We start from the raw sequence: 23,679 nt of genomic DNA, 5'->3' as shown, positions 1-23,679 counted from the left end.
TCAATAAAAAACAAGACATTCCTAAGGGAAAGCGTTACCCTCATTCGTAATGGCGATTACTTGATAATTTAATGTTTTCACTTTTAATGAAAGGACCAGATAAAGAAAAATATATACTCTATGTGCTTTATATACATGCGGTTTTGTGTTTTGTTACTTAAAATTTGTCCAAATGAAATAACAAAACTCTACTCAAATGATCCTGGCACCGGTAAAACTAATGACATTAGTGGCGGATCTGGTTCGTGGATTGATTGAGTCGCAACATCTGAATCTGTATTTATTAAAGTTTCAAATCGTTGGACCATAATGACACGTCAGAAATTTTAAAACATAGTGAATCACTAAATACATCTACATACAATGTTACAAATAAGAAAATGGGAATGGATATTATAATAAATAGAAAGAACATAGAACGTGTTTTATCGCTCTTGAAAAATGCAAAATCATGTTCTTTATGGAGCTCGAGGTTTGACAAAGATTTTCCAAGATAATAAATTTTCTTTACATTTCGAATTTATATGCATAAAATTTTAATTATTATCCAAACACTTGTTTTTTGTAATAACACTTTTTTTACCCAAAGATATAGTCATTATAAAAAGAACATGACTGTATAATTATAAAATGAAAATAATTTTCAATAACATTCAAGGAACATATTTGATACAAGCTCCACTTTTTAAAAGATTATTCATGTGCATATCTAACATTTTTGAAAATTCAGATTATGAGTTAGAAAGCCTTATCTATGCAATATGAATTTTGTACGTATATATGTACAAATAATTTAATTTTGTTTGTATTCTTGCCTCTGATTGGTTAATATCCAAAAAGGAACACAAATTATTTCTGTATAACCTGGTTTGGTATGGGGACACACCCCCCTGACAACCAGCTGAATTATCTGTATCCATACAATCCTTTCATTTCCAGTCCTCGAGATTCATGGAAAATTCCAGATTTAATAAACGTACCTTTAACTTCAAACGATAAAAACGACATGTAAAAAGGCTGCTAGGCCTATGTATCAGTTTTTACCTCCCCTTGCTTCCCACCACTTCCGTTACTAAGGTTGTATTATTGAGCAGCAAATTTGAACTAATAAAAAGCAACGAAATTTTACACCCATAGTTATTTCATGATTTTAAAATTAAATTATAAGGAATGACTCTAATTCTTGGCCAAATTATTCGAGTATAACCTGGTTTGGGTCAGTTTACGCTGTTTTATAATCCGCTTCGCGGATTATAAAGCGTAAACTGACCCAAACCAGGTTATACTCGAATAATTTGGCCAAGAATTAGAGTCATTCCTAAAGTAATTAAAAAGTTTGCTTTATAGCAATATTCTGCATGTGTATCAATGGCATCAACCAGGTCTTGTTTTTGCTTCGAGCATGACTACGAATAAATATAAGAAAACATATGATGAATATAAACTTCAAGAAATTTTTGTTTTATTACCGTGTGCTAATTTATTATTGTCAAAATCTGCATTGAAAATAGATATGCATGTGTAGCCAAGTCCCAGCTAATTAAGTTCATCTTGTACATCTTCTTGAATTTGGTCTTACAATATCGTTACAAATCAGTTAAATTGCAATCCTGATTTCGATAGACTATTATATGTACCCTTAAATTCTTAGAAAATATTTCAGGCACGTAGCATCAGTAGGGGCCTGCTCCCCCCTTTTTTTCTAAACATAACCTACTTCTATTGTAAATGTCCACTGAAAAGCTGGTTGCCCCCCCCCCCCCCTTGTTGTAGGATAGTTTAAATCAAAGTAATTTGGTATTATAATGTGTTTCGAAAACAAAGTGGAAGGTGGAACCCCCCTCCCTCCCCACGAAATAGGATTTTCGAGTTTGGACACTTTACCTTTTTTGTTGCTTGTCAAGGTTTTTTTCAGGTAGGTTGTCAAAAAAAAAAAAAAAAAAAAAAAAATCTGGCTGCCCCCCTTTCAAAAACGATACTACGTGCCTGTATTTTATAATTTTAAATTTTCTTCACTCCTTTATATGCATTTTAACTATTCATAATAGACTACCGCCGGTACATTAAAAACAACATAAAATTAAGCTTTAATTCACATAAGTAAAACGACTGTATAATTTTTCTACAGTTTTATGGAGTTTTATGAAATCACCACACGTTGCTCAAAAGTTAAGACTACATGTACTACTTTGTTACATACATATATCAAAAAGTGAGATATGCGTTTCAATATTAAAATTTCAGTTGTGCAATTATTTGCTCGATTTTCTTTACTGTTGACTTCCAAAACGTTTTCGGTCAAATTCCACAACCCAGATGATCGCAACATTGCTTCAAAATCTTTGTATGAATTGCCAGTAATCTTTAATCAAAAGGTATTATTGGTGTGTGAAATAGCTATAAATCGATTAGCGTACAGGTGTCTTTCGTTCCAGAACCAGCAGGGAGGGATCTCTGTATGAAAAGGTCACGCATGCACATCCTTGATTATTACCAAAAGTACACTCAGTGGGTGGTGGAGGAGAAGAGTTTGATTTGTTGTTAACTCTCCTGTATTATATCACGTTGTTTTTATTTATTTTAATTTAGGTCTATATGTCATTATTTTAAACTTTCAAAAGAAATTGCTATATAGAGGAATGACCTACTAAAAAAATCCAACAATTAAACACAACTGTAATATGCACTCCCCTTTCTTACGTTATCTATACATGTATTCTTTGTAGAATGTTTTTTTTATTCGGGAGTATTCATATACTACAAGTTTAAGATTGTGTGCCTGTCAATTTATCTACATGTATAATATACGTTGTACATATTCTTGAGTGTCTAGCAGAATTTTAAAAGAATCTTTTTTAAAAAGATTACTAACACTTTACTCTTGTATTTATAGTGTGTTTCAAGCATCCAAGCCACATTGACTGTTCTCTAATGAATATTAATGAAATGTGCGCAATGAGGATGCGTTGCGTATTATGTCGATGTTGTATTCTCACTCGTGCAGTTTTCGATTTTACGTTTGTGTAATTTTCTCACTATATCGTGTAAATATTTTGTTGATTGTGCAGTTTTTCTATAGTTTGTGTAAATTTCAATAACTTCGTGTACATTTTCCTCACTTTGTGTAAGTTTTTACTTGCTCGTGTAATTTTTGTTTAAGGTCGTGCAGAAAATAATTTTGAAGCAATCGGCGTGCCATATTCTGTAACCAAATATATCCGAAGCTGCTATGATAGTAACTCATACAAACATATAGAGTATTTCATTTAGTGCTATAGCTAGGTAAGAATAAATATTTTATGCACTATCACATTAACTACCGAATGTACTTTTTTATGGACTGTTAGATTAAGTACTATTTTTGTGTCATTTTCAGGCCCCTAGGAGGCAATTTCAATTTTTTGGGGCTGTGTATGTGTGTAAAGTATATACATGTACTGGCAAAATTATTGGGGGGGGGGGGGGGGGATGGCCTTCATGCCTCCTTCCTCTCGTGGTTCCTATGAGCCTGCCGATTTCATCGTTACGCGATATTTTACCATGCATGTTGTGCTGTTACTTCATTAATAAATTTTTAATTTATATACATTTTACCTGTGTGCCACTGATCCAAGTAACATGTTCGCAGAATCTAAAAACAATATTTTTTGCAGAATCGAGAAAAATATATGATGAATTATTAATTATTTTTTGCGGAAAGGTAATAACATGGTGTGCCAAAAATTAAAACAATATAGATGTTTATACGGTAATCACAAAAACTGTTTTCATTTCCTGAAATATAAATATGATGTATCAATAAGGAAAAAAAATCTTTGATAATCAGCCCCTAAGCCCATGATATAGTTGTCAAAGAGGAAATGAAGGAGAGCACCTCTTCTTAATAAAGTATTTTTTTTAAATATCAATAGTAAAAGAATAGACCATCTTCCGAAATGCATCACAGAAAAATTAAAATCCTACCTCAAAAGAATCAATTTCATCATAGATGTAGGACAGTTTGACTCTATCAATGACTGAATGGTTGTCACCAATGTCGACAAACATGGCTGAAAAAAAGTCAAGTTTCTATCAAAATTCCATACATTTCTAAAACTTCCAAGTAGTTGATGTGACTCTTCTTTTATCATGTTAGTTGAAGTAAAACTCTTAGATTAACCTTTGTTGTCAATTTTGAATATATATTTCACATAATTTGATGAGCAATGTTTTCAGATAGATAATTAGGTCAGACTCACTGATAATTAGGTCACAGTATTGTGATCTTAGTTTGTCAGGTAGACGGTCATCACTCAGACAAGTAAACGCTTCCTCCCAGGTCAGATAGTTCAACTCTTGTGTAATGACCTTGATTGAGAAGTCATTCTGACCCTGGAAAATGAATTTTTGTAATTAATATACTTTATGTAATGTTGGATAAAACTGTATTGATGACCTTTTCTGCAGTTTCTGTACTACAAAGTTTAATATATAAAATCTTCTAAACTAATGCAGTTAGTAAGTAATAGTCAACATAATTATATATTTATGTTCAGCAATTACTAAATGTGATATCTCAAATTAAAACAAATTACATGTACTATTTATGCTGTAAAAATTAAAATGTTTTATTAAAAATACACATATTTACGCCAATCAGTTTAATATTATAATGGCCAGTGATGTCAAATACATACATGACAAAGATCCCCAAACAATTCCAGCTGATGTTCCAGGAATAAATACTCTTCTCCTGAGTGGTTCTTAGCAAACTCGGCAAGCTCCATCCATTTCCTGCCCTGGTTGGTTGACACATACACGACCCCATGCTCTTTCCCAATTTTCTGTCCCAGATCAGTGTAGTATACACAGTTTTGCTGAAAGAAGAGCAATAAATACATTTATCCTAATTCTGATATTTTCCTAAAATTGAAAAAAAAGAGAAAAAAATTCTTTACAGTAAAATATTAAAAACAATATCTCCAAACAAAGTGAAATTGATAGAGATAAGGAACCACAACTCTTACTCTGTTTCCTTTCATAAGCCAGACCTCGGTGATGTATTTCTGATTATCTGGGATGGACACACCATCACACACACACAAGACAGCCAAGAGATCTAAGTATCTGTGGTTCTACAACAGACATACACAGATGAATAATTGTACAATCAATTCTAATGCACATCCATGAAGAGAAGGGAAACTCTTTTTCAGTAATGTAACATTTATTTTCGTTTATATATATATATATATCACTAAACTTTGCACTAAATAGGAAACTTTAATAAAATTCGAACTTTTACAAAATAATATCAACTTTTTTTAAATAATGAACACTGGAAAAGGCATATATACAGAGTGAATTTTACTTGTCAAATTTCATTGAATAAAATTATCCCCCCACCACTACCACCAACAAGATTATTTGTTGTTACCTTGTCTCTTTGTAAAAGCTCCACAAACTTGTCAATGTGGGCATGGGATATTCTGTCTACAATTTTACGGTTGTCTTTGATGAGTTCCATAACCATGTGAGCTGCATTCAGACCGATCTGCCCCTGCAAACAAAAAAAACAACAACATTACATTGTAATGCCAACATTACAAATAAAAATCAAAGCAAAATAAATCTATATTCAGAAATGATAAATAGAGCACTGGGAGATGATAATTCTCTTTGTCATACCATGTCTAATAATTTACCTCTTTAAGCTCAAATTGTGGCAGAAAGAAGTCAATGTACTTTGCAATATACAACTCATTCTTTCTACTGTCTCCCATCAAGTATGTATATAGAACATTGTATGCCTCCACAAAAATCTTTGTTAGATGGCTGAAGAAAAAAAAAAAACATTGTTCATCTGGTTAAAATGTGAATATCAGATAGGTAAATGCCATGCATGTTCTTGCCCTGATATTTATATTCATACATGTAGCTGCATAGAAGCAAAAATTAATGTGGCAGCTTTCCATGCTAAATATTATGAGAGAAAGGGTAGATTTTGACTTGTTCAGGAAGGGAGATAACTTACAACTGGTCAGGACTTCCCCTAAATGGGATCTGTAGTAAGTAAATCAGTAACTCCACTATCTGAAATAGAAACAAATTCTCTGAGGTCAATAAGCCAGACTATCACTAGTGCTTGGATGACTTATTTACAAAATTTTTAACTCCTTATTTCATATATGCTCTCACTTATCAAGGTATTTAGTTGCACAATGTAAAATATATATAGTTATACCTTTATATTTCTTATCCAGATATCTCTTGCATCATGTTTTTGAATATTACATTCCTTCTTATGATTTGATTAGTAGACTATAGATTTTTCTTTTCATAAATAATAAATGTAGAACTTACCCTGAGATTTCTCATCAGTTTCTGTCTATTTTTCTCTGGCTGTCCATCCACAATCATGTAACTACTGAGTTCTCCTAAAGCCTGGAAGAAAACCCATCCATGCAGAAAAATTAAAATTCAGTGAATTCTCACAATTTTTTTTTTAATTTTAATTTCATTTTATAAAATGAGCTGACTTACTGTGAGAGTGTCATGTGCCATTTTAGCATTCAGCGTCATTCCAGATCTTTTCTGAAAATTGCAAAAAATCCAGTTAAAATTCAATCAATAAATAAATGAAAAAAATAATGGTTTTTATGAGTTATTCCCCCTTGCACATTTTCTCTTTTTTTGTTTATGAGGGGCACAGCAGTAAGACCTATATTTGAGTGACCCCACAAATAAGTATATTTCTCTTTGACCATATTATATCAAGTATAGCTGGTATTTATTGCCATGGAAATATTCCTTAGAAAAATTGTTGTTCTTGATAATACATGCATAAAAAATCTAATATTAAAAATGTTTTTAGTTAATAAAATATCTTATAATTATTTCAAACTTTTCATAAAATGCCTTTGATTTTTCCTCTCTCTTCTTCATTGTTTTGTTGATAACATGTAACATAACTTAATGAATGATAATCAAGAATTTATACCTGTTTCATCTACATTCTTTTTTTTTTTTTACCATGTATGTATGACATATGCTAACAATCACCACATAAAAACTTATACACTCAAACCCATTTATCCTAACTTCAATAAATTGATTTTTTTCTTGAATCAAATACCAAATGTGAAATATTGATTTTCATTCATTTTCAAAGGAGTCATTTTCTTCAGGAAAAAAAAGTGCAACTCGAGCCTAGTTTGCTAAGCAGTTGTAAAACATTTATAATATACCACAGCATTCCCTTTAAATCTGAAAACAATGACTGCTTCAGTATGTTAGAATGTCAGGGTAATGGAAAAACCAGTAGACAGAGGTTTGACACTGATCATACACTATTGTGCTTAATCATGAATTAAGTACATGCAGTTCTAAAGATGGGACACTACTGCGCCCACAACAAGAACAGTTTTTGATGAAACCAGCTAAGTTTTGCAATAAATAATTCAATAGTTAAATGTATTCTACCATAGCTGAGATCCTTATTATATTTTTTTTAATCAGTGTCACAGTTGCATGAAGCTTTAAAAAAATTGGCAACAATGTTCCTGCTATCTTGGCTGAAAATCAGAAATGTTCTACATCTAAATCTTTGTATACCATATATGAGCAACACATCAATTTTAGAATTTAAATGTTAAAAATCATAATTTTCTTGCCCTGCCTTTTTTTTCAATGTCATTAACAGCTAGAATATAAACATTTTCTTATTATGCTAAACTTAATTTCCATCCCTACACTGTTTTTCACTAACCCTATAAATAATAACCTGTCCACATCTCTTACACATGGATAATACTATAACTATAGCAGATAATGTTACAACACTTGATTCTGGTTTTTCTACTATTGCCAAAACATTTTCTGTATTATATGCAGAATGAAAGACTTTTCTTTGATCTCTTGAATGCTTTGATTAATCCTACATGTATATGATAACTATCAAACAGATTACTACCTAACACCTTTCATCAATACATCCCTGGAAACGCCAGCATTTAATAATTATCAGAAATGCAATACTACAAGTCACTAATAATTTATCTTTCACTCAAATACTATAGGCAATTCATTACCACAGGACATTACACACTTTCATACTCATGATAGAGACAATACATTAACAAAGAATTTCCCCCTAGCAACACTTACATCAGCCACCAGTTTCTGTATGAAGGGGACCATTCCTGCCATATGATGGAAGATCTCTACGTGTTCATCTTCCACTCCTTGTATAGTAAAGGCATCATCATACTGCTTCTCTTCAATTGTCCCAATCTACAAAATTGTTCATTAGAAGTCATAAGAATTCACTAGCTCCTATTAGCAATAGTCTTTAATACAAAGAAATGGGCAGAAAATGTTAGCTTGCTCTTTATTATAAAATGATAAGCCAAGATTTTTTTTTTTTTCAAAATCATATTAAAAAAATTTTCCCATTTCTTTTAAATCAAGTATTTTTTTTTTTAAATATCAATCAAGATATCCCTTTCAGTAATTTGGTTTTCATGTTATATCATGATTTAATTAAGTGTTTAGACACACAAGATACATTTAATATCACACAGTTCTGTTAAATATAACTTCAAAACAATAATTATAAGACATGTACAATAAAACCACATAAAAATTCTACACATATATGAAAATAAAAATAAGACATGATTGTCATCTAATAAAGAGAAACAAAATAAAAACATAAATAAGGTGCACTCTTGGGATGATAGGCTTTTCATAAATTCCATCAAATCCTCTAAGAAGAAAGCATTCAATATCCACTTTGTCATGTATTGATTTGTTCAAGGCTGTGCATAAAGTTTGAATAGACAAAATGCATGTATCTATATTTTGTAAAACCAATATTCTAGTGTTCACTCGATCTATGGTCTTGTTTCATTTCAGCTGGTCTATCTGCAAGAGCTATGGGAATAGCAAACCTGCTTGTTGTATACCAGACCTGTACTTTCTTAAAAGTTTTACCTTTGACATATTAAAATTAACCTACAATAAATGAAGATTTATTTTAATTCTTTCTGAAGAAAGTTTCACATGAAAAAGTTCTATAGAAGAAAAGTTATTTGGTTTTTGGAGTGCAAAAATTTGAAGAGCTTAAATTCTCTCAAAATTAAACAAATTATAAGTAATCATGCATGGTCTACACAATAACCTGAGTACTTCTTACAAAAATACAAATTCTTGCATGCTTCTCAAACTTTTCATTCCAAATAATAAATAACAGAGAATTGACAAATACAAAAACATGGGAAATAAGTGTACTTTTCCTTTGTTGTATTGTGAGTTGTTTTTTTTTTTTTTTTTTAAATAGGTACATGCAATTCCATTACAACATATAGACACACCAACTGGCATGTGTTAACCCCTTTAACATGGTATACATGCCATAAATCTCTATTATTTCAAATTCGAATATTTTGTCTCTATTTTCACAATAATTCTGCAAAATGATTTATATTATGAGTCAATGAAAATATTATCATTCTTATTTTTCTTTTTTAACTCAATTCCAGTTATTAAAAAGTTAGCTTTCACACAAAACATAAACACACTGCTTTTCCATGAGTTAAACAAAACCTTTTCCTGTGCTTGTACTATGTTTGTCACATGAGATCTAGTATAACATCATAAATTCTGGATAAATTTTATTAGCAATTAGTTTTTTGCATTAATATCTAGCAGTTTTGTTTCCACCCCTCTTCCCCTTTCCAGATTTCCCTTCACACTTTCCAGTAGACTAAATAAATTATTCAATACTGCTGATCTCATTACAAATAACAGGTACAGCACAGCTCCATGAAACTTTTTTCCTTTGTCAAAAGTTTGCTGTAAACTTTTTTTCAACAGCTATCAAACTTATCAAACTAAAACAATTAGTCTTAATAAAATCAACTTCAAAAACAGTTCTCAGTCAATATTTTTAAACCAAATGTCCACATATGGCATGTATGCGAGGGGCATCAGTCACCTATGGACAACCACTCTTTTACTCACGCATAGTGTCTGACTCCGTTTTTTATTAACTTTCTTTTTGCCACCAGCTGTTGTTTGGCTGGAAAATTCTGGGTTCTGGGTTTAAATTTCAAATAGAACTTATCAAAACACATACACTAATTTACCAGAAAGTTTTTGTTATTTCAAATGATTTACTAGTAGGTGGAAATGTTAGACAAATAAAAATTGAATTTTCATGTATTGTGATTAATGTTCTTGAGTCATGTTGAAACATCCTTTTCATATTGTTGATGTTCATCCCATGTCAATGTTAATTGTGCTACTTCTGATCATAATTTCTCAGCGACATATTAAATCAAGTGGATACAATTACACTGCATGTCTACAGTGATGATTAATGGTTTGTTTACCACACTCCCGAATGCAGAAAAAAAATTAAAATACCAAGTACCTGAAGCAAATCTTTCTGGAGCAAAATTATCAAAAAAATAATAATCAGTCAAACCTTGAAAAAACTCAATGGGACCTAGTGAAAACTTTGAGATGTCAGAGAACTCAAAATAACAAGGGTAAAAAACATTAAGAATAAGTGGTTGAGACTTCCAACTCCCTATGACATATCTATAGTATTTCAGATACCGGAATTCAACTGTAGATACTAGTTTGATTAAGTTGATTACTTTCAAAAATCAGTAAAAATTTGTGCATAATAATTTCATTATCTATGAAAATTTACATATTTTTAGGACAGTGATTCATGTATACCAATCACATTGAGATACAGATTAAATTCAACCTTAAAGCTACAATTTACTTTTTCAAGCATGTAATACACAGGATCCAAGAGCTTAAATTGGCTCTAACAAGGACACAAACTTACCATTCCTTGGAGGGAGGCCTGGCAGCATTGGTAAGACAAAGTTTAATATAAAATCCAAATGCAAAAACTAATATGGACATAAAGGGCAACCTTGACTAACTACTTTTAATGTAACAATCTCAAACAACTAGACTATCATCTTTCTGACTTAGGGTCTTTACAGAGAAAAGGTGATGGTGTATTCTACTTTTAAAGGTAAAAATGTTGATGAAAGGTCTCCAAAGTTTAAACTCAATGATTTCTGAGTTTTGGGGGGACAAATTCCCACCTGTTTGAGTTCAGCTGTACTCCACTTCAGTGATGCCATTGCCTGGTTATCCTCTGTCTTTACAACTTGTGTTCTCTTGTATTCCTCTGTAATGATTTTTTTTATTATATAGTATGAAAGAATTCTTACATATATTGAGTACTTAATATGTTATTGAAATGTTTTTCTGTCTTATCATGAGATTTTTTTCTCTTCTTCATAACACAGATGATCTTTCAATGAACTTGGAATTCTGACCTGGAAATGCATGAAGCCAGCTTCCTGACACGACATGCTCAATTCTACAGTAGCTGTCCAATGGGATGTCATCATTTTCCTGAAAATAAAAACAAATACAACTTTTACAAAACTTTTTATCAATAACTAATACCATAATTTAATGAGGGTGATATGGAATATTTTTAATTACCCAGGTTCAATCAAGGATTTACAGGATTTAAATTACCTTGGGGTATATTCTAAACACCTGAAGGACTCAGGATATATGGAATACAACCTAGGTTATCTCTTCATACACCAATAAATTTACATCTAGAATGTTAGCCAATTTAAACTTGTCTTATAAGTTACTTAGGAAGTAATGTTAAACAATAAACATCACTTTAACCAATACAATAATCCATATACAGTTTTATTTTTTTCAGTCATGCAGTCATAAGAGTCAAAGATACAAATCTAAATGTATTTTAGAAGTAACTCATGCACATATATATGACTGTTCTATTGTAATACTTAAGTGTTCTAATAAATGGATATATATTGCAAGATAGTAATAATATACTAATATACTGAAGTGTCAGATTTCTACATTGTGTGTGTTTATATTAGCAATATGCAATGTAGGTCTGCTAAGTGAATATACCCCATTTCAATGAGTAGGATAAAAGCACATTTATGGATGTCTTATTTATCAGCATTTGTTTCCTTTTCTTTTTTTCCAAATCATTTTGTAATATTTTTATAGTATGTAAAGTCTGGTTTTATTTTCTTACAACGTACTACATCACTATCAAAGGTCAAATTTCACCAGCAATGTTGATGCAAACATGACCTGTGAGATTTTCTTGTTTTATTAGATAGGTGTTGTCCATCAACATACAAGATTTTTTTTCATCCATATGCTCAACATAATAAACATGCATATATGGTAGTAAAAAAAAACAACTAAATAATAAAGTATATAATTCCAATAATAATATCAGTTTCCATCTTCAATGGCCAAAACTAAAACTCACATGGGAATCCGGATGACGCACAGTCTTGTTTGGTAAAAAATTTGTCAGAGAATAATTAAAACAGAAACTTCAAGATTAGATCTGTAATGCTATTCTGAGCAGTAATCGAGAACATTAACATCTGGGCTTTTTTTCCAGTTTCAGTTCACTTACAGAGATGAATTTGACATTAATTATTCATGTTAATTTATCAAATACAATACTATAAACAGGACAGGTTAAACAGTGTATGTTAATTAATTTTAGTATAGCTTAATTATTTAAAATACACATGCTTAAGTGATACACAAGATAGAATAACCTTTTATTAAAAATTTAAACTACAACTGCCTCTTTTCTGACCAGAAATGCTATATGAAAGCCCCCCCCCCCTCCCCCTTCAATCACTTTTGACTCTTTCAAGACTTCAATACTGTAAATCACTTTTTATTCGCGAGAACTTTATTTTTGGGTAATTACACAAGATGGTCTTTTTGCACAATTTTCATTCTTGCATTTATATATTTATTAGTAGAGATTTAATACAAATCCAAAAAGAAAATCATTAAACATTTTGTCTGGCTTATAAATAACCAAATACATATCTCGCGAGAATAAGGTGTCACAAATATACTGTGATCTACACTATATGTCTACAGTCTAGGCACTTGAAATTCTGTTCTCACTACAATATGTATTCAGTTGTTTTGAATCATGCATGCATGAGCTTCAATTATTGAACCCTGAACAAACAAGATAACCTTGACCTGGTATAAAATTTTAACCCAGATGTCATCCTTACCAAATTTGAATTCCATTTGTCATACAGATAAAGAAATTACAGTCAAAATAAACATTCTGTACAGGCAAATAGAACTTTATAATTTTCTGAACAATATAAATGCTGACAACATCAACGATTATATACAAATGTACTTACACTGAGCTGTATGCACACAAAGCATATTTAAAACAACATGTAGTCCAGAACATTGAATAATACAATTATGCTATTAGACATTATTTATAATTAAAGTATCTTTCTCTTTTTTTTTTAAATTCCAGTAGACTCAAAATCTTTACCATTTTATAATTTATGGCTAACCTCAATCTTTCCTCTGAACTAAATTTGCTACTTTTATACCCATAAAATTACATGAAATTTATAAAACAGTATCTTCCAAGCATGTAATTATTGGGCACAATATCAAGTTAATATGACCAAGTTCTGAAGTAAACAACTGGACACAATTAAGAAAGATTACATACTGGAAAGTTATGGGACAATTTGTTTTAGTATATGAATGGATGACTGCCTACATCCCGATTTGCTACAATCCCTATATCTCACACAAATATGTAGTGCTTGTCATGTTTATGGCATTAAATTGTTTAATAAAATATTATTTTAAAAGATTGGTGCAAATGATTTTGCATCTTGAAAAGAATTAAGTTAACTATAGATAGCCAAATAAGGCAAGCATGGTGAGGAAGTGCTAAATGGCCATTTGACTTTTGGTTTCACACTGTCATTGGTTTGAAATGTGCTGCTAGGACATTCACATAATAAAACATTTACTGAGTTGGGTTTTATCAACACAATCATTTAGGCATCATTGAGGAACAACACATTCATCTTCCGTCTCGGAGTAATTTTGTCCTCAAATACCTAATTGACAATGTTGAACTCATAAGGTTCAATAATTGTATAATACTGGATTGGGAAAAGTTATCTGATTGGCTACAAAGGTCACATGATCATTACCCTGATGACGGGATGAAGTCTGAACACAGTAGTAGGGTCTAGGTGGTCACTAGTCAGGGTCACATGACCTTTCTGCACTGTTAAGTATTTCCGTGTGCACATATGGATAATTTTACACTGCTGTTCCCATTTCAAAACCCCTCCTGGAAAATAATTAAACATAGTACTGAGGTAGTACAAACAATTCATAAGAACAGACTGAAAGTCTTATGAAGAAATGTAAAAAAAATCTCAAGATCTATACTCCATCTTCAAAAGGCAAATAACTTTTGTCTTGTAATTCATGTGGTTAAATAAACATTATTTGAAATATAGAAGTATATTTTGCCTGAAGCAATCTTAATTTTGTCGGAGCAGGATTAAATCATAAAAGATATAAAAGTTCGATAATGTACTCCAATTTAGAGAATGCAAGTTTAATTCTTTCCTCTGCTTTTGTACAATATTCTCTAGTAACTAATAAACTAGTACCTTGTACTGGTCCCTCCTGAAGCTCGATCTGCCAATACGTAACTGCTGATGTACTGGGAAACAGTGTCTTGGGATTAGCTGGGTCCATTGGCCTCATTCTCAAATGAACTGAAAATATAAATTACAGAAATGACCTCAAAATAACAATGTTTTCAAATGTAAAGTGTAATGACTTTATGTATGAAAAGTCTTACAAGAATAATTTCTAATTGACCAATGACTTTTACATATCATCTTGTCCTGTCATTAAAATGTTTACTTTACTTTTACATTTACTTGAACACTTATGATCTCGATCTCTCTCAAGTTATTCAATAACCCTTTAACATCTATGATCTCTCTCTCTCTCTTGAGTTATTCAATAACCATATCCAGACATGTTAAAGTTGTGAACAAATAGAGGACATAACCAGACATATCATGAGCAAAATAATCACTGCTTGATTTTTAATTAAAAATACTGTAAACCAACAAATTTGCGTGCGAAAAATATTCCCGAGTTTCGCGACCTATTTAACTCACAAATATTAATCACCACAAACCAATTATTTTGCTTTCTATTTGTAGAGAATGTTTCCTCGGTCAGGAAAATTAATTGTCGCAGATTGAAATCAAACTGATGATTCGCGAATAAAAGATAACACAAATAACAATTGGTTTACAGTATTCCTTCATTTGTAAGGAGTAAACTAACCATCCTCCAGAAGTTCATCATCAAACAGGCCCTCTGCCACCAGGTAGGCCTCCATCTCCTTGTGGTAGAAACGGATGATGTCCCCTACTTTTACCCTGTCCATGTCCTCAGGGGCAGGCTTATACTTCCTGTAGATTGTGAACCCCGACTGCTGCACTGACAGGTTCAGTTCATGGCTAAAATAAATTTTAATTCATTAAATTATCTTTTACTTTAGAGAATTATGCTTTATTGCTGTGTGCTTAATTTGCAGGTTGCACTACAGTAATGAATTCTGCTATTATTCTTACCAAAAATGCAAGCACAACTTTGAGTAGAACGCACATGCAAGTTTGTTTCATTAGAAGTTGAGCAAGTGTTTAAAATTAAGTGCAGGACCTAATCACCCCCCCCCCCCCTCCAATACAGTATACAAAAAAATTTAGCACACCTTAAATTTTAATGAATCTGGTAAATATAGGAAGCTTACATAAAGTTTTTCATCTCATAAAAAAAAGTCAGCTCCAGTCTTGTGCAAAAATGCCTGAATCGGGAAGGAAGATTCAGCCATGTTTTGATGTGAACCTCAACAGAAATACTGTTATGACCTGTCAGGGAAGACCTTGGGTTGGTGTCTTTGGGGGCCAAAGACCTTTAAGGAGGGAGGAATGTGGTGGTCTGATGGGTTCAATCGCCAATTGGCCAGATAGCTCTGTTGGTAGAGCACCTGACTGGAAATTCAGGGGGCCAGGGTTCAAATCCCAGTCTTGTCCATCATATTTTTTATATAAAATATAATACAAACAAGTCAAACTTGTTAACTCAAACTTGTCAAACTTGTTGATGGGACCAAAAATGAACTTCAAGATGATCCGAGATAATGAGGGTTAAAAAAATCAAGAACAAGAGGCCCATGGGCCACAACGCTCACCTGAGTTACTTTGGCCCTGCTGTTCTTCACAAGACCTCCCCTTTGTAATATTTATTGCGGTCCCGTCCTACCCCCAGGGGCTGAAGAATTTAGAATCTACACTACCCAAGGATGCTTCCACGCAAGTTTCAGCTTTTCTGGCCCAGTGGTTCTTGAGAAGAAGATTTTCAAAGATTTTGCCTATATATTTCAATGTAAAAATTTGATTCCCTATTGTGGCCCCGCCCTTCCCCCAGGGGCCATGATTTGAACAATTTAGAATCTACACTACCCAAGGATGCTTCCACATAAGTTTCAGCTTTTCTGGCCCAGTGGTTCTTGAGAAGATGATTTTCAAAGATTTTGCCTATATATTTCAATGTAAAACTTTGATTCCCTATTGTGGCCCCGCCCTACCCACGGGGGCTATGATTTGAACAATTTAGAATCTACACTACCCAAGGAAGCTTCCACATAAGTTTCAGCTTTTCTGGCCCAGTGGTTCTTGAGAAGAAGATTTTCAAAGATTTCAATGTAAAACTTTGATTCCCTATTGTGGCCTCGCCCTACCCCCGGGGGCCATGACTTGAACAATTTAGAATCTACACTACCCAAGGATGCTTCCGCGTAAGTTTCAGCTTTTCTGGCCCAGTGGATCTTGAGAAGAAGATTTTCAAAGATTTTGCCTATATATTTCAATGTAAAACTTTGATTCCCTATTGTGGCCCCACCCTGCCCCCGGGGGCCATGATTTGAACAATTTAGAATCTACACTACCCAAGGATGCTTCCACATAAGTTTCAGCTTTTCTGGCCCAGTGGTTCTTGAGAAGAAGATTTTTTAATGACCTTACCCAATTTTTGTCTTTTCTTGATTATCTCCCCTTATGTAAGGGGGGTTGGCCCTTCATTTTAACAATTTAAATTCCCCTTCACCCAAGGATGCTCTGTACCAACTTTGGTTAAAATTGGTTCAGTGGTTCTTGAGAAGAAGTTGAAAATGTGAAAAGTTTACAGACGGACGGACAGCTAGACAGACAGACGGACGGACGCCGGACAACAGGTGATCAGAAAAGCTCACTTCAGCTTTCAGCTCAGGTGAGCTAAAAAGTATAGGGAACCACTAAATCACTTTGATATATCCTTGGTATTCTGGATATCAGTGTTCGAGATAATGAAATCCAACAGTTTCCAAAACAAGAAATCATAATATATATTTTTATTTTGACTAATTAAATAATTTCAGAGTAAGTTATATTATTTCCTTCTGCTCTTTGAATATCTTTTCAAATCTTTACTTGTCATGTTCTAATATGTCTCTATAAATTTCAATCAAAATAAAAAAATAAACAATCTCCAGAAAGATCAACCCACTTGAATGCTTTTTCTCCATATTCAACAAGATTCTTTATAAAGCCATTCAAAGTTTTTTTAAATAAATGACTTATCCTGTAAATTTTATTAATGCACTTATATTTGATTTGTAGTATAGCCTTTATGCTTGCTTGCTTGCTTGTACAATTGAGAAAGATGCAATTTAATATTAATATATAATCATTATAATATAACATTATAATGATTATAGCAATACAATAATGACATCCGGAGAATGACGGCAGTCTATTTAAGATCTGATCCAAGGTATAAAAGGTTGTGCCAAGACTTAATGGACTCCTTCCTTTTAATAAAAACGAATCGTAAAAATAAAAGGAACATTGATTTTTTTTTTGGCAATAATACTTGTTCACAATCACTCTTCAGAAAGGTGATAGACTAGGACTTGTACTTATAACTCTGGATTCTTTGTAATTAGTGTCACTGTTTGACTAGGTATGCTTTACAAAAAATATGTGAAGTGTTAATTTTGATATTTAATATCCAGTTGGCTTTCATAAATTAAAAATGCAGTGTTAGTTTGTCATCTCAAAGATTTTTTTTTTTTTTTTAGATTTCAATGAACTATATCTACATTGTATATAAAGCTGATATTCATAACCATGCAAGTTGTTTTTTTCTATAGTCCCAAAAATTAACAAAAAGAATTATTTGTGTATCTTTCATATGGCTTAATCTTGGTATATTCATGATTACACAAGCAATTCAAAGCCAATGTAAAGATCAATGCTATTTTCATTTTGAAACTGAATTTTAAAAATCTCTAATCCACCAGATAGACAAAATATTTATCGATTTTCGACACGAATCCTCCAAAGTTTCGTGTCAATTCATTGTAAATCTATACACTCAGATAATTTCTAAAATCTGTGTGACTAGGATAGGTTTGCAGTGCTGTGCTTGGGACAAGTCTATGTACACATACTGTTTTGATTAAAACAAACAGAATCCTTGATGACTTGATCAATTATACATGAAACACTCAAAAATGTTTTAAAAATGAGTTAATGTATACACATTCCTTTAAAAAATAGACAAGAGTATACTGTATATTTACTTCTGGTAGTGAATTCAAAATTAAATATCTCATGGCAATCAAGAATGTTAAACACTTAAACATTTATCATAAACTGTCTCAAAATTAAAACCTCACTAAAATATCAAATACAGTTGAACTTCATTATCTCGAACACGAATATCTAAAGAATACCATTCATATGTGGAAGTGATTGGGAGGTCCTAACCATGTATTTCTTAAGTATTTTATGCTCTATATCTAGAACCCTCGGTTATCTCAAGGTTTTTTCTTGGTCCCACCGAGTTGGAGATAGAGATGTTCTGTTTTTTTTACTGTACATAATTTGCACCCTTGCTTTCATACCTGACCCAGCAAATACTAATAAAGGTAAAGGTGTCTAGTTCCACCTTTTGATGTAGACAGACACCAGGCCTAGCATTGATTTGTAAAGGTTAAAATGTCTAGTTCCTACCTTTTTATGTAGACAAACAATGGCCTAGCATTGATTTGTAAAGGTTACAGTGCCTAGTTCCTACCTTTTCATGTAGGCAGACACCTGACCCAGCAATTACTTGTAAAGGTTAAGGTGTCTAGTTCCTACCTTTTCATGTAGACAGACACCTGACCTAGCATTGATTTGTAAAGGTTAAGATGTCTAGTTCCTACCTTTTCATGTACTGGACAGACACCTGACCCAATAAAGACTTGTAAAGGTTAAGGTGTCTAGTTCCTACCTTTTCATGTAGACAGACACTTGACCTAGCATTGATTTGTAAAGGTTAAGATGTCTAGTTCCTACCTTTTCATTTACTAGACAGACACCTGACCCAGTAAAGACTTGTAAAGGTTAAGGTGTCTAGTTCCTACCTTTTCATGTAGACAGACACCTGTCCTAACATTGATTTGTAAAGGTTAAGGTGTCTAGTTCCTACCTTTTCATGTAGATAGACACCTGACCTAGCATTGATTTGTAAAGGTTAAGGTGCCTAGTTCCTACCTTTTCATGTAGACAGACACCTGGCCTAGCATTGATTTGTAAAGGTCAAGGTGCCTAGTTCCTACCTTTTCATGTAGACAGACACCTGGCCTAGTACTGATTTGTAAAGATTAAGGTGTCTAGTTCCTACCTTTTCATGTAGACAGACACCTGGCCTAGCACTGATTTGTAAAGGTCAAGGTGCCTAGTTCCTATAGGTGCCTATACTTTTTGCTATAGTCATACACCTGTCTTAACAAGAACTGTGAAGATTAATGTAATTAATTCCTACCTTTTCTATATACAGACACATGTCCTAACAATGATCCGTGAAGGTTAAGGTATATAGCTCCTACCTTTTTCTGTTGACACTTAGCCTAGCTATGAATTGTAGATGTTAAGGCATCTAGTTCCTACCTTTTTCTGTAGACACTTAGCCTAGCTATGATTTGAAGGTTAAAGCATTTAGCTCCTACCTTTTGCTGTAGACAGACACCTGTCCCAGTAAAGATTTGCTGACATGAAGGTAAGAACCTGAGGATTTCACACTCTCCAACACTACCTGGTCATCAACTTGGACCTAAAAATCAGGATAAAGGATAAGTAAGGATATAACCTACAATGATTGACAATGCTTCTGACATGGAAGTTAACTCAATTACTCACTGACATAACCTTTACAATTCATACATGTGATAATTTTTAGACCCAAATACGGTACAGAAGTCTTCAAAATACTGGAATTTGGGTGAAAATACTGTACACTGTTCATCAAAAAACTGTACAAAAACTAGGGCTGGGACGATATATCGAGATATCGATAATATCGATTCAATGTGAGGATGATACGCATATCGATACGTATGAGGAAATATCGAAATATCGTAAAAAAATTCTAACTTCTGTTTTTCTTTGTTTACTTAACATTTTGGGTTAAATATGTAAAATAAATATGCTAAATATAAATAAAAATATGAAATACATAATAATTAATACCACTTGTGTAAAATGATTTTGTTTTACAACAGATGTACAACTTCTTTGAATAAATTATTCTTATTTGTGAAGAAATGTTTCGTTCATTTCAATACAAAAAAACATTTTATAACCAATTCAACATATCGTGATACATATCGTATCGTGGCTCAAATATCGTGATACGTATCGATACAGAAAATGTTGTATCGTCCCAGCCCTAACAAAAACTGTACAAAATATCAACCAAAACTCAATGTAAGAGGTTCATTTTAATTAATGAATTTCAAATCAATGAACAAGTGAACCACTGCATGCAGTGTTATTCATTTCAAGAAACTTTTGCAGCTTTTAGAATTTCAGCAATCCCCACGGTCAATGCTGAATTTGGTAAAAAGACTTCCATAGTACAGTGTTTAAATACGAGAGTCTGGTCGTCTCCAGTCATCTGCTTTTTTTTTTTTTTTGGTTGATGATACTAAAAGCATTTTTCTTTGTTAGAGTGGACAGTACTTATGCCTAAGCAGAGCAAAAAAAAAAAAAAGTCATGGATTAATTTCGTGTTGCTGTTAGACAGCTGCTCTGATTATTGTCGTTTTCTCTTTGAAACGTCTTTAATTTCTACTGACAAAATTTGACTAATTACAGTTGAAAAACCCCTTAAAAAGGGTCTTATGAAAGAATATTCTGCCTAACAAAAAGCTTTGATACATTTTAATTACAATGTAATTATCACGGGAATGTTTCACACCTTCGATGATGAAGTTTTGTTTACATTAACCAAGCACTGTAAACCATGCATCAAACGAGATTTCCGGTGTTATGAGAGCGAGAATTTAAGAAAAATGGCGGTTTCCGATAAACAATTCAAAATACGGGATAAATTTTCATTTCCTGTGAATTTTGGTGTACAGTTGTGAGCCCGTGAATGGGGTAAAAAATACATGACATTTTGTGTACAGCCGGTACATATCACATGTATGACAATTAAAACACCAAAATATGAAACCAAAACTCTTCAAAGTTTTCATTTTATAATGGAGTTCATTTTTCTATTTATTCCATGTGTTCTTCACTAGGTTTTGTTAACTGCTTAAAGTATACAGTAAAGTAAATTTATAGCAGAGTGTAAGGGGCCAACAATTCTGATTGGTTAAAAATGTAATTCATTATATCCATTCAGTTCACATTTTAAAATAACGGGGAATGAAAATCACTACATTGTAAGCATAAATCCATTGTAAGTGTATTCACTATAAACATGTTTTACTGTATGTAATTTTTTTTTATCTTAAAGACTTACTTAATTTTATTCTTTTTTTATAAAAATAAAACATATGAATGCCCAAGATGACAACTTACCACATCACCCTCGGCCTTGACCTTGTATCTCGGCATGATACGAAACTGTGCATGTTTGGCATTGTCTGCCAGTAATTCAACCTACAAGCAAATTCAATATAACATATGAAAAGGAGAAAACAATAATTGACAGTATTTATCTAAAATCTTTATAAATCAGTGCATAAATAACATAGTTTAATACAAATAATTTTTTGTGCTTAAAAATTTAAAATATAACTATCATAATTGAGCCTGCTTTGGTGATTTAACCTCCCCTAAAAGACATCAATTTTTCATTTCTTATGATCTCAAAAAGTTATATGAAGTATTTTTCCCTTGAAAGAGAAAATTTTATTTCATTTTACCCATACATGCATCCCAAAACTACTTTGAAATGACCCCCCCACCACCCTTGGCATGTACATTTGATTATCAATTTGCACTTTGATATTATCCATGTTCTTAAACAAAGGAATGTTGGTTTTAATTTAAGTTTAATCCCTCTGACCTTTCATTAAGACTCATTGTGGCTCTTAAATGCAACTTTAAGTAGTGTGCACTTTTAATAGAGAACATAATTCATTGCATGCATATACATAATCTTAGTAATTTTCAATCGGTTCATGGACAAACATATCATATGTAGAACCTAGCACTTAAACGATAAATGGATGCAAAATTAAAAACATGAGAAATATGTATTATTTAGAATTAGCACAACAGATTTTGCACTAAAGAAATCAAATCAAAGTTTCAAAAAGCTCTTGCAATTACTGAAATTAAATTGGCAGTATCTTAAAATAAATTCAAAATCTTTGACAGGTTTGTATATATGTCTATGTTGTTTTCAGCCAAGAACTCCCTATTACTGTAATAACCAGATTTTATTTAAGAGAGACCTACCGCCATGTTATTGGTTTCTGTGTTGGACGTCTTAGTGGTACTGATGTGGATGTACTTATTAGTGAACAGGTGCCGCAACTGAAAAAATAAACAGGCTAATTAATCTGATAACTAGTCTAAGAGCATTGTCAGGCTGCTACAGTTAATTATAAGTCAAATCTGGTTAATATCATAAAGAATCGAAGGCAAATCTACACCGATTACTCAGTGAATTACTGTTTATACCAAGGTAGATGTAGATCCAGATTAAATATTAGACAAAACCTCATGAATCTATGTACTTTTTATCACTGTCATTGAAATAGCAAAACTAGTAAGGTTTTAATGGAATGACCCCCCCCCCCCCCAACTTCACCCCCATTTAATTTGATCAAATATTTTTTTTCATTCAAATTTATGAATTTTTAAAAATTTCATTTTTTGAATGAGGAAAATTCATTCTAAACTTCACTTCATTTTGTAGAACTAAATATGCATAAATTCAATCTCATTTTGTTTTGTGCAACATGATAAGTATTATGCATTTCTTACAGTTTGATATATACTCAAACGTCATTGATTACTCCAGAACAGTACAGAAGCACTATACTTTGTCCCCAGAATTGTCATAGTAACAGTATAAACTTTCAACCTTATAGTACATAGGTGTGTAATTTTCTTTTTTTAACATATTAATAGCGAGCGCAGCAAGCGGCGCAAAGTGCCGCTCGTCACTGCGAGCTCTAACGACAACGCCTTTGCGAAGAGAAAATTTGGACTACTGCACATTCATTCAATAGAATTTTTTTCCACAGTAAGTCTGGACCCACAATGCATCGCTTGTTGTTCTCGCTCTATACTTCGTTCACGCGGTAAAAACAACTAAAAATTCACAAAAAAATAAACTCATCTTAATTTAATGGATATTGCATACAGATGGTAGATT

At 32.4% G+C, this 23,679-nt stretch overlaps 1 protein-coding gene across 1 annotated transcript in view; it reads right to left on the bottom strand.

Moving 5' to 3' along the window:
• The window catches only part of LOC133181187 (uncharacterized), a 103,795-nt gene that overhangs the window by 63,283 nt on the left and 16,833 nt on the right, over positions 1-23,679 (bottom strand). Inside the window, exons 5-24 of the mRNA XM_061315725.1 lie at positions 22,755-22,832; positions 21,870-21,950; positions 20,009-20,112; positions 15,256-15,431; positions 14,562-14,669; positions 14,091-14,233; positions 12,347-12,370; positions 11,349-11,427; positions 11,112-11,197; positions 10,003-10,077; positions 8,146-8,271; positions 6,523-6,573; positions 6,343-6,423; positions 6,014-6,072; positions 5,685-5,814; positions 5,417-5,539; positions 5,007-5,114; positions 4,677-4,856; positions 4,239-4,371; positions 3,964-4,049 (exon numbers count right to left, since the gene is read on the bottom strand). Coding sequence (XP_061171709.1) covers positions 3,964-4,049; positions 4,239-4,371; positions 4,677-4,856; positions 5,007-5,114; positions 5,417-5,539; positions 5,685-5,814; positions 6,014-6,072; positions 6,343-6,423; positions 6,523-6,573; positions 8,146-8,271; positions 10,003-10,077; positions 11,112-11,197; positions 11,349-11,427; positions 12,347-12,370; positions 14,091-14,233; positions 14,562-14,669; positions 15,256-15,431; positions 20,009-20,112; positions 21,870-21,950; positions 22,755-22,832 — 2,031 coding nt within the window. The remainder of the gene's footprint in view (positions 1-3,963; positions 4,050-4,238; positions 4,372-4,676; positions 4,857-5,006; positions 5,115-5,416; positions 5,540-5,684; positions 5,815-6,013; positions 6,073-6,342; positions 6,424-6,522; positions 6,574-8,145; positions 8,272-10,002; positions 10,078-11,111; positions 11,198-11,348; positions 11,428-12,346; positions 12,371-14,090; positions 14,234-14,561; positions 14,670-15,255; positions 15,432-20,008; positions 20,113-21,869; positions 21,951-22,754; positions 22,833-23,679) is intronic.

Source organism: Saccostrea echinata, unplaced genomic scaffold (assembly GCF_033153115.1).
Source record: "Saccostrea echinata isolate AGI-Se365-2 ecotype Australia unplaced genomic scaffold, CSIRO_AGI_Sech_v1 ptg000008l, whole genome shotgun sequence".
Classification (NCBI taxonomy): Eukaryota; Metazoa; Mollusca; class Bivalvia; order Ostreida; family Ostreidae; genus Saccostrea; species Saccostrea echinata.
This window is presented reverse-complemented; position numbering and strand designations above follow the sequence as displayed.